The 12,168-nt window shown below is 41.5% G+C and overlaps 1 protein-coding gene across 1 annotated transcript; it reads left to right on the top strand.

Annotated features, from left to right (window-relative positions):
- Positions 1 to 1,186: 1,186 nt before the first annotated feature.
- On the top strand, positions 1,187 to 11,579 carry LOC137173688 (myosin-6-like). The gene is made up of 37 exons (XM_067578651.1): positions 1,187 to 1,405; positions 1,516 to 1,659; positions 1,751 to 1,907; positions 2,023 to 2,050; positions 2,164 to 2,269; positions 2,355 to 2,447; positions 2,525 to 2,588; positions 2,682 to 2,780; positions 2,875 to 2,978; positions 3,101 to 3,239; positions 3,319 to 3,437; positions 3,550 to 3,699; positions 3,817 to 3,987; positions 4,105 to 4,414; positions 4,875 to 4,957; positions 5,049 to 5,254; positions 5,355 to 5,478; positions 5,577 to 5,713; positions 6,323 to 6,578; positions 6,667 to 6,909; positions 6,987 to 7,163; positions 7,254 to 7,399; positions 7,498 to 7,588; positions 7,673 to 8,062; positions 8,348 to 8,474; positions 8,556 to 8,674; positions 8,765 to 8,961; positions 9,043 to 9,226; positions 9,317 to 9,482; positions 9,577 to 9,701; positions 9,815 to 10,123; positions 10,219 to 10,422; positions 10,506 to 10,802; positions 10,887 to 10,991; positions 11,086 to 11,181; positions 11,268 to 11,402; positions 11,481 to 11,579. The coding sequence occupies exons 1-37, from the start codon at positions 1,202 to 1,204 to the stop codon at positions 11,499 to 11,501; spliced, it is 5,826 nt and encodes a 1,941-aa protein (XP_067434752.1). The 5' UTR covers positions 1,187 to 1,201; the 3' UTR covers positions 11,502 to 11,579.
- The last annotated feature ends 589 nt before the right edge of the window (positions 11,580 to 12,168 follow it).

The raw sequence follows: 12,168 nt of genomic DNA on the forward strand, positions 1-12,168 counted from the left end.
TTCTAAATTAATGCCATTTTAATGCTGACTATCTATGTTATTGTACCCATATGTGAGTTATGTGGGACCAAGCTGAGCAATATATGGTAAAATATCTTTTACTTTTATATTTTACATATAATAACCACCTTCAAATAATTATTAATGAGACTTTTTATTAAACTGAATAAACACTTGGGTTGCACTACTACATACATCACCATCTTAGGCTCATTGAGAGTTCCCTCCATATGTTGTCTTAAAGCATTTATTTATGTCCACTGACCTATACAAATATAAAACACCTGCTATGGAACAATGACAGGGCAAGGTCTGGCAATCAAACAAACCTCACAAGTGTCAGAGGAAGTATTTCACAGGTTTATCTTTGTTCTCAAGGATAAAGAGAAGGAACAGTTGACGAGAAGGGCCAGAGCTTACACATGCATGGATCACTGCGACCTTGCCTGCGTCAGCAGAAGATGGATGTGTCCATATGTTCCATGCCTTTGTGTTTCAAGAATTTAGTCAACAGCAAAGATTTCACAAGTCATGCCTCAGGTTTTGGTGCAAACAAATTAAAAAAAGACTAAAACAATGGTGTGCCCATATTCTTATAACGCCATATAAAAGAATGAGAATGGGTGGGCTAAAATAGAACAAAGGCTCTGAAATTTACATTGTTGTGCTGGTGTCATCACCAGCAGGTTCTCCTTATTGGGAGCATGAGAACAAATGGTTACGATGTGAATGTGCTTAGTGTCTGCCTTATAAGTCAAAGAGGTAAACACCTCCACCTCGTAAATATCATATGGAAGATCTGAATAATTCATTTCTCTGCCTTGTAGGGTTGGACAACATCCTTTATAAAGAAAGCTGGAGGCCCGGGACACTACATGTTGTCAAACAGCCTGAGGGTGAGTACTGTGGTGGAGAATCTTAATAGACGATTATATTCTACATTAAATCTGTTGGTTTAACAGTACATATTGTGAAGTGTTGCAAGTTTGCTTAATGGTATTTTTTTCTGTATAATCTGCAACAGGTAAATTACATCAATTTGAGTAAGGGGTGAAAACAAAGGTAAAATGACATTGACAATCAATCTGGTTTAAATCTACATCATCTCTTAAGTGACAGCACAAACAATGAATTGTGAATTGTAAATTATGTTTTGTACACTTTCTGTAAGGTTGTTACTTTTTACGGTACAGGTGCCAAGATGTCAGGTGACGCCCTCATGGCGGAGTTTGGGTCAGCAGCCTCCTTCCTGAGAAAGTCAGAGAAGGAGCGTCTGGAGGCCCAGACCCGACCCTTCGACATGAAGAAGCAATGTTTTGTACCCGACCCTGAGGTGGAGTACGTTAAAGCCACAATCACCAGCAGGGATGGCGGCAAAGTCACCGTTGAGACTGAGTTTGGGAAAGTAAGTCAGACAACTACATGTACTGTGTAGTGAAGGGAAGGTAGTGATGTCACAGCAAACAAAGTGATTAGCTTATACTTATCTGACTTTCCTGCTTTAAACCCTTACAGACTGCAACCCATAAGGAGGAAGACATCCACCCTCAGAACCCGCCAAAGTTTGATAAAATTGAGGACATGGCGATGTTCACCTTCCTCCACGAACCTGCTGTGCTGTTTAACCTCAAAGAGCGTTATGCAGCATGGATGATCTACGTGAGTAATGACCACAAATCTTCTGACATCTCCAGTATTGGACCCCTACAGTCCAATAACAAGGACAACTTTTATGTGTCTTTGTCCACAGACCTACTCAGGGCTGTTTTGTGTGACTGTCAACCCCTACAAGTGGCTGCCAGTGTACGATCAGGCGGTGGTCAATGCCTACAGAGGAAAGAAGAGGACTGAAGCTCCTCCTCACATCTACTCTATCTCTGACAACGCCTACCAGTACATGCTGTCAGGTATGTTCACCTCAATGTCCACTTTGCGTTTGGAAACTGTACTGTTCTCTCTGACACCATGCAAATGTTCAAAGAAATATCGCCATGACACTGATCATTGTCTTAAATCTTGCAGACAGAGAAAACCAGTCTATCCTTATTACGTAAGTAATTCATAAAAATCATATCTGTTTCTCTTTTGAAGAGCACTGATTCTGTTTTTACAAATATCTTCATGACATGTTCAGTTTACATGTTCAGTGGTTTTCATCCCCAGTGGAGAATCTGGAGCAGGAAAGACTGTGAACACCAAGAGAGTCATCCAGTATTTCGCCAGCATTGCAGCTGTTACTGGCAAGAAGGATGCTTCTCAAGAGAAAAAGGTTGGATTATGTGTATATTATAATAAACATAATAAATGGTGTTTTTAATTTTTGGGCTTAAATTTTGCATCCATTTCAACCACAGGGCACCCTGGAGGATCAAATCATCCAGGCTAACCCTGCTCTGGAGGCTTTTGGAAACGCCAAGACCATCAGAAATGACAACTCCTCCAGATTTGTAAGTTCGGTCATTGGACAAGCACAGACATGAATGTGTTATGTTTACAACATCTAACCAACATTTTCTCATTACAGGGTAAATTCATTCGAATTCATTTTGGAGTCAGTGGCAAACTGTCTTCAGCTGATATTGAAACTTGTAAGTACACAGTACATAAATAATTAATGTTAGGAAAAGAGTTCTTACAGGACCGGAATATATCTTAATACCAATATGTTACATGTTTTTCAGATCTGCTGGAGAAGTCTCGTGTCACTTATCAGCTCAAGGCTGAGAGAGACTACCACATCTTCTATCAGATTCTGTCCCAAAAGAAACCAGAGCTGCTGGGTAAGAACCAATCATCCATCTATTAAATGCAGACAACACATAATGTTTATTGAAAGACATCACATTTTACAATTAAATGTATTCTATTTTTCAGAGATGCTGCTTATAACAAGCAACCCCTATGACTATGCTTTCATCTCGCAAGGAGAGATCTCTGTTCAATCAATTAATGATGCTGATGAGTTAATGGCAACTGATGTAAGGAATATACAGTACTGTATTTATCAAACATTGAGGTAACCTACAGTACCACGGGGCCTTGCATTTTAATAAAAAATTGTGATGAACAATTTTATTATTATTATTATTCATTTTATTAGGAAGCTTTTGATGTGCTGGGCTTCACCCAAGAGGAGAAGAACAGCATTTACAAGTTGACTGGTGCCATCATGCATTTTGGAAACATGAAGTTTAAGCAGAAGCAGAGGGAGGAGCAGGCAGAGGCTGATGGCACAGAGGGTAAGCATGGCTTCCAAATCTTTATCACTCCAAAAACTCTATAGTCATATACTCTGAAACTTTTCTTGTACTGTTGCAGATATGGACAAGATTGCATATCTGATGGGCTTGAACTCTGCTGACATGTTGAAGGGCCTGTGCCACCCAAGGGTCAAGGTCGGAAATGAGTGGGTCACCAAAGGTCAGAGTGTTCAGCAGGTGAGACTTCGTACAAAGGGTTGTCAACGCAAATACATACTTAAGAAAAGCATAGTGCTAAAAAAACAAACTTTTACATGATCAACACTCTGTTTTAATTGATAAAAAATAGGTGTACTACTCTATTGGTGCACTGTCCAAATCGGTGTATGAGAAAATGTTCTTGTGGATGGTGGTGAGAATCAACCAATCTCTGGACACCAAGCAACCCCGCCAGTACTTCATCGGTGTGCTGGACATTGCTGGATTTGAGATCTTTGATGTGAGTGTCAGAGATTAAATAACCACATTGCATAAAATCAACTGTATTTTTGAAAGAATATACAATGAAACAGGAAAACTATTATCTTCTCTCTCAAACATTTCATCAAATGTACAGTTCAACACCTTTGAGCAACTGTGCATCAACTACACTAATGAGAAGCTGCAGCAGTTCTTCAACCACCACATGTTTGTGCTGGAGCAAGAGGAGTACAAGAAAGAGGGCATCGTGTGGGAGTTCATTGACTTTGGTATGGACTTGGCAGCCTGCATTGAACTCATTGAGAAGGTTGGTGTTTTCAAACTTGCAGATCATAGAAATTCTATTATTGTCTACCATACTATACTATACTATACTATACTATACTATACTATACTATACTATACTATGTCTATTTCCCTTTAGCCCATGGGCATCATGTCCATCCTTGAAGAGGAGTGCATGTTCCCCAAAGCCAGCGATCAAACATTTAAAGCCAAACTGTATGACAACCATCTGGGTAAAAGTCCCAACTTCCAGAAGCCGAGGATTGTTAAGGGGAAACCAGAGGCTCATTTCTCCCTGGCTCACTATGCTGGTGTTGTTGATTACAACATCACTAACTGGCTGGAGAAGAACAAGGATCCACTGAATGAGACTGTGGTGGGACTCTTCCAGAAGTCCACTCTGAAGGTGTTGTCCAATCTTTTCATTGGTTATGCTGGAGCAGACTCAGGTAAATTCATACTATAAGGGAACATAATATGCTGTTTGTGCTTTTCTGACATTTATTTACCATTATAATGTTGGATGTCTATGTAATTTGAGGTCAACGTGTGTAAAAATTCTGCCTGAAAGTCAAAAGCCTAGACTTCAACCTGCTCTGAACGCTCCATTTGCAAAGTTACCTCCACTTCCTTGTCAAACTGACATCAGATTGTTTGTGCATGCCCACAAACGACTGCCTGTTCCAAAGCCTTTGTTGCTAAAGTTTTTGCTGAGGCTATTCAATGGGTTGTTTGCATTGCCACCATTTCAGATCAGATTTTTAAAATATAGACCTGGAAATGTGCATGATATGTGCCCTTTAAAACACTTGAAATATGTTGAATTGATACATATATATATGTATGTATTGATACATCTGGATATGAAATATTAATTATGAATATTGAACATTTGAACATTATATACAGCCCAGGAGTCAGGTGGAGGCAAGGGAGGCAAGGGAGGAAAGAAGAAAGGTTCTTCCTTTCAGACCGTGTCTGCATTGCATAGGGTGAATGAACTTTACATTTTTTAACATCTGTTCAAAGAGTCATAAGGTCAAGACATCTTTGAGTTTGATGAATATCTTTTTACTCTTACAGGAGAATCTGAACAAACTGATGACCAACCTCAGGTCAACTCACCCCCACTTTGTCCGCTGCATCATCCCCAATGAGACCAAGACTCCTGGGGCGATGGAGAATCCTCTGGTCATGCACCAGCTACGCTGTAACGGTGTGCTGGAAGGCATCAGGATCTGCAGGAAGGGATTCCCTAACAGGATCCAGTATGGAGACTTCAAACAAAGGTACTCTAAATGCAAAAGTAATAAAACAATCTTTCTACATCTAGAATTGCATCGTGGTAAAAATGTTCTCATAGATTAGGTACATTTGTCGCCATTTCAGATACCGTATCCTCAATCCCAATGCTATCCCTGAGGGGCAGTTCATTGACAACAAGAAAGGAGCAGAAAAACTGCTGGGCTCTCTGGATATCGACCATGAGCAGTACAAGCTGGGACACACAAAGGTTGGTTCTGTGTCTACATAAAGTAACATGAACAGGGTTGAATGATGAAATTAGTCCTTTTTCTTGGGGGAAGTTAAAAAAGTTTCTGTCAATACAAGGTGTTCTTCAAAGCTGGTCTGCTGGGTCTTCTTGAGGAGATGAGAGATGATCGTCTCGCTCTCATCCTCACTGGAATTCAAGCGAGAGCCAGAGGATTACTCGCCAGAATTGAGTTCCAGAAAATTGTTGAGCGCAGGTTGGTGCTCAACATCTCATATTCATTGTAAAACAAGATTAAGAATTTACAGCCATTCTAGCGGCTCTGTGAGGCTGTACTTAGACATAGCTTTGAGCTAAATGTACCAGCATTGTAACATGTGACAATGCTAACTTGCATGTATAATTTTAATCATATTCAGCATCTTTGTTTAGCATGTTAGCATGTTGACATTTTCAAATTAGCAGTAAACACAAAGTACAAAAAGTAGTGATTAGAATGTCAACTCTGATGACTCCTGAGTGGGACATGGATGTCTGTACCAAATTTCCTGGCAATCGCTCCAATAATAGTTGTTGAGATATTTTACCGAAACCACAAATGTGAAGCTCATGGAGGCACTGAAGGAAAAGTCAGTTATTCACACTTTCCTTCAGTCACCAATCCCAGTTAAAATGAATTCTCAGTGGATCATATATGCATGTACAGAATTTCATGATAATCCATCCAAGAGTTGTTGAGATATTTATGTCTAGACCAAAGTGGTGAACTTACCAACTGACACTGCCATACATAGTGCCATGCTAAAAAGAAAAGGTACTGGAGAGACACCCAAATTGGACTCAAACATTTTGATGTTATCCATAGGGACTCTTTACTGGTGATCCAGTGGAACGTACGTGCCTTCATGGGTGTCAAGAATTGGCCCTGGATGAAGATGTACTTCAAGATCAAACCTTTGCTGAAAACAGCAGAGACTGAGAAGGAGATGGCAAACATGAAGGAGGAGTTCACAAAACTCAAAGAGGCTTACGCTAAATCTGAAGCTCGCAAGAAAGAGCTGGAGGAAAAAATGGTCACCCTTCTCCAAGAGAAGAACGACCTGCAGCTCCAAGTCCAATCTGTAAGATAAGCCTTTCAGTTTACCTAAACATTACACAGATTTATTCTAGTGTAACGATTTACAATATTGTTTTTTGAACCATCTGTAGGAACAAGATAATCTTGTTGATGCAGAGGAGCGCTGTGAGGGTCTGATCAAAAGTAAGATCCAGCTCGAGGCCAAATCCAAAGAGCTGACAGAGAGACTAGAAGATGAAGAGGAAATGAATGCAGAGCTGACTGCCAAGAAGAGGAAGCTAGAGGACGAGTGCTCAGAACTCAAGAAAGATATTGATGATCTGGAGTTGACTCTGGCTAAAGTGGAAAAAGAAAAGCATGCCACTGAGAACAAGGTAATAAATTATTTTGACTTGTTTTGATAGAACATATTTTTGACCAGAACAGGTGTGCTAACTAAATAATAATTTAGGTTAAAAACATGACTGAAGAGATGGCAGCTTTGGATGAAATCATTGCCAAGCTGACTAAAGAGAAGAAAGCTCTTCAGGAGGCTCATCAGCAAACGCTGGACGATCTTCAGAGTGAGGAGGACAAAGTCAACACTTTGACCAAGGCCAAAACCAAACTGGAGCAGCAAGTCGATGATGTGAGTATACTTAAATGTTATTTCTGACTAAATTTCAAGTAGTGGAGACAAATGTTATGGAGTAAATGTGTGGAATGTTTTGTTTGTTAGCTTGAAGGATCGTTGGAACAAGAGAAGAAAGTGAGGATGGATCTGGAAAGAGCCAAGAGAAAACTGGAGGGGGACTTGAAGTTGACCCAAGAAAATGTAATGGATCTGGAAAATGACAAGCAGCAGCTGGAGGAAAAACTCAAAAAGTAGGCTAAAATGTTTTAGAAAGAAAATCCCAAGCACAGTACCTATCATGCTACAACAACAGATTACTAAGGTGAACCATTTGATCATTTAAATGTAGGAAAGACTTTGAAATCAGCCAGCAACTGAGTAAGATTGAGGACGAACAGGCCATGGGTACTCAACTACAGAAAAAACTGAAGGAGTTACAGGTAACTGCACAAACTGCAACTTGTTATCTCTTCATTATGTGAATTCCTACATAAAATTTCTAATCCTCTGATCAATTCGTCAAGGCCCGCATTGAAGAGCTGGAGGAAGAACTGGAGGCAGAGCGAGCTGCCCGAGCTAAGGTGGAGAAACAGAGGGCCGACTTGTCCAGAGAGCTGGAGGAGATCAGTGAGAGGCTGGAGGAGGCTGGAGGAGCCACTGCTGCCCAGATTGAGATGAACAAGAAGAGGGAGTCTGAGTTTCAGAAGATGCGCAGAGACCTCGAAGAGGCCACTCTGCAGCATGAAGCCACTGCTGCTGCACTGAGAAAGAAGAACGCAGACAGCGTGGCTGACCTGGGAGAGCAGATTGACAACCTGCAAAGAGTCAAACAGAAGCTGGAGAAAGAGAAGAGCGAGCTCAGACTGGAGCTGGATGACGTGGTCTCCAATATGGAGCAGATTTCCAAGTCCAAAGTGAGTATGACCAACAAACCCTGAAGGCTAAAAAGTATGCTATGCTGAAGCTAGTTTGATCCTATGGTTTCCTATTTCCCACAGATTTTTACCGATGCCTTCATGGGATGGCAATGTGTTTAGAGCTAATTAGCAAATGTTGCATTGCTAACACACATAACTAAGAGAGTGAAGATGGTGAACATTATACCTGATAAAGATCAGCCTGTTAGCATTCTCACTGTTAGCATGATGAATCCAGCATTAAGCTCAAAGCCTCACAAAGCAAATGTGTTTTATTTTCAGACAAACCTGGAGAAACTGTGTCGCACTCTTGAAGATCAAATGAGTGAACTGAGGACTAAAACTGATGAAAGCCAGCGTATCATCAATGATTTTACCATGCAGAAAGCAAAGCTTCAAACTGAGAATGGTAGGACACATCTTTAAATCTTTGAAATTGAATATATAACATTTAAAATGGGAGGATCATTTCAGTCTTTCTTAACAAAAGGTGAGCTTTCCAGACAGCTGGAGGAGAAGGACTCTTTGGTCTCCCAGCTGACCAGAGGGAAGCAGTCTTACACTCAGCAGATTGAAGACCTCAAGAGACAGCTAGAGGAGGAAGTCAAGGTATCTTAAATGAATATAAATGCAGTATCCAGTTAGACTTTGGGTTAATTTGACAGTATGTTCATCACAGCTTATGTCATCACTTTTCAGGCCAAGAACGCACTTGCCCATGCAGTGCAGTCCTCCCGCCATGACTGTGATTTGCTGAGAGAGCAGTTTGAGGAGGAGCAGGAGGCCAAAGCCGAGCTCCAACGCGGCATGTCCAAGGCCAACTCTGAAGTGGCTCAGTGGAGAACAAAGTACGAAACTGATGCCATCCAGAGGACTGAGGAGCTGGAAGAAGCAAAGTAAGAACCATTGTGTGTCCTCTTTGACAGTGATGACATGATTTTAAGAGTGACTGAGAATGATTGTAATATGTCAAATAGGAAGAAACTGGCCCAGCGTCTGCAGGATGCAGAGGAAGCTGTTGAAGCTGTTAATGCTAAATGTTCCTCCCTGGAGAAAACCAAACACAGGCTTCTGAGTGAGATTGAGGATCTCATGGTGGATGTGGAGAGATCGAATGCTGCTGCTGCAGCCTTGGACAAGAAACAAAGAAACTTTGACAAGGTGATGACAGAAGGCAAAAATGGCACTTGAGGGAAATATGAATGGATGAAGTAATACTGAATAATGTCATGTGGAATATTATCTAACCAGGTCCTTGCTGAGTGGAAGCAGAAGTATGAGGAGTCCCAGACAGAGCTGGAAGGCGCCCAGAAAGAGGCTCGTTCTCTCAGCACCGAGCTCTTCAAACTAAAGAACTCTTATGAAGAATCTCTGGATCATCTGGAGACCATGAAACGAGAAAACAAAAATCTCCAAGGTAGGAATACAAAATTAAAACGATTTAAACGATCTATCATTTAACATAAATAGGGAGAAGAAAGGGTAAAATATGAATGAATATGTCCAAACAGAGGAAATTTCTGATCTGACTGAGCAACTTGGTGAGGGAGGGAAGAGCATCCATGAGCTGGAGAAGATCCGTAAACAGCTGGAGCAGGAGAAGGCTGAGATACAAACTGCTCTGGAGGAAGCTGAGGTGAAAAATGTTGAATGTTTTCTTATCTATATGCCTATTTTCGATTCTTTAAAAAAAAGTATTTAAGCCACAATGCGTTAAAAGAAATCAAATGATTTGCTGTTTTTTAACAGGGTTCCCTTGAGCATGAGGAAGGTAAGATCCTTCGTTCCCAGCTTGAGTTCAACCAGGTGAAGGCTGACATTGAGCGCAAACTGGCAGAGAAGGACGAGGAGATGGAGCAGTCCAAACGTAACCATCAGAGAGTGGTGGATGGTCTGCAGAGCTCCCTTGAGGCTGAGACTCGCAGCAGAAACGAGGCTCTCAGGGTGAAGAAGAAGATGGAGGGAGATCTCAATGAGATGGAGATCCAGCTGAGCCAGGCCAACAGGCAGGCAGCAGAGGCTCAGAAGCAGCTCAAGGGAGTCCACACTCATCTGAAGGTAGTACAGAGTCTTATTGTGGATGATAGCATGATTGTGGATGGTTTTCTTTGTCCTTTTCATTAGTTAAAGAATTTGATTATCTTTCTTGACAGGACTCCCAGCTGCAGCTGGATGAAGCTCTCCGTGGCAGCGATGATCTGAAGGAGAACATCGCCATTGTGGAGAGACGTAGCAACCTGCTGCAGGCTGAACTGGATGAGCTGAGGTCTCTGGTGGAGCAGACTGAGAGAGGTCGTAAACTGGCTGAGCAGGAACTGCTGGATGTCAGTGAGAGAGTTCAGCTGCTGCACTCCCAGGTATGTCTAAAGCTGTACCCACTATATGCTATTAATGCTGTTAATATTGCATACTAATGAATCTTCTATGATGATCTCTGCAGAACACCAGCCTGCTGAACCAGAAGAAGAAGCTGGAGGGAGACACATGCCAGCTTCAGAATGAGGTGGAGGAGGCCGTGCAGGAGTGCAGAAATGCTGAAGAGAAGGCAAAGAAGGCCATTACTGATGCTGCCATGATGGCAGAGGAGCTGAAGAAGGAGCAGGACACCAGCGCTCACCTGGAGCGCATGAAGAAGAATATGGAGCAAACCATCAAAGACCTGCAGCACCGTCTGGATGAAGCTGAGCAAATAGCCATGAAAGGTGGCAAGAAGCAGGTCCAGAAGCTGGAGTCTAGGGTAAGGGACACTTACTTGTTCAGATGGTTCAGTGGTTATGATGCTTATCTTCTGTGACACTGTGATCCTGTTTTCATACTGCAGGTGAGGGAGCTGGAAGCTGAAGTGGAATCTGAACAAAGGAAGAGTGGTGACTCTGTGAAAGGAGTCCGTAAATATGAGAGACGCATCAAGGAGCTTACTTATCAGGTATATTATAAACATATGCTTTCCGCATTGAAATTAATTTTCTGTGTCAGATATAAAAAGAAATGCACGACTCTGCTTATTCAACCCTGTTCAGACTGAAGAAGACAAGAAGAATCTGAGCCGTCTGCAGGACTTGGTAGACAAACTGCAGCTGAAGGTCAAATCTTACAAGAGATCTTCAGAGGAGGCTGTAAGTACAGGTGTATTCTGATACGACAGGTGCATAGCTTGCTCCCATTCTTTTAAAATAATTAACCAAATTGAACAATTTAACAGGAGGAACAAGCTAACGGCTATCTGACCAAGCTCCGTAAACTGCAACATGAACTGGATGAGGCAGAGGAGAGGGCTGACATCGCTGAATCGCAGGTCAACAAGTTGAGAACCAAGAGCCGTGATGCCGCATCCAAGGTCAGTGATGGCAACATTTTCAGCCATATTTCTGTTTTTTCTTCACAACTAATGATTGTCATTCATTGTCACACACAGAAGGGGCATGATGGTGAGTGAAGCTCTCAGCTGGAACCTTCAAAGACTCAACACTTTAACACATTAAAAGTAACTAAGCAAAATAAAGAGTGAAGCATATCAACAATCCAAACCTGTGTTGTGTTTTTCATATATCCTCATGTTTTGCTAGCAGATATATCCAACAGTCCAAGCAAGTCAGGTGAACTTGAAACTTTTATTTGCCTATAGATGCAAGGGTGAATGTCTGTGTATGAGCTCTACGACAGACAGTTGCCCCTGCCCCTCAGAGTGCATGCTAGGAAAGGTTTAGGTCCTCATGACCCTAAACAGGAAATCAGTAGGTACTGACAGAGTGACGTTTGCACAGAACAGCATTTATTTAAATACCGGGCAATGAGGTTCAAGTTGAAGAATTCTTGAAAAACTAACATCCAACAATAAAACAGTTTGACCTGTCCATTGAAGATACTACTTCAAATGTTTTAATGGTACAAGTAGTGCAGTTTGACATTCCGTGTAATTTTAGTGATATATCACTTTAAAGATGACAGTACTTGATTTTGGAACATACAATATCACTGGATTATATTTTATTGTTTCTTGATGTCTTAATGAAAAACCACCCACTTTTTCAAACTAGATATAAAATATTACGTGTTCAGCAAAAAATCTCATAAACCTACTGTACACCAGACCAGCACCAAAT

This window comes from Thunnus thynnus, chromosome 21 (assembly GCF_963924715.1).
Source record: "Thunnus thynnus chromosome 21, fThuThy2.1, whole genome shotgun sequence".
Taxonomy (NCBI): Eukaryota; Metazoa; Chordata; class Actinopteri; order Scombriformes; family Scombridae; genus Thunnus; species Thunnus thynnus.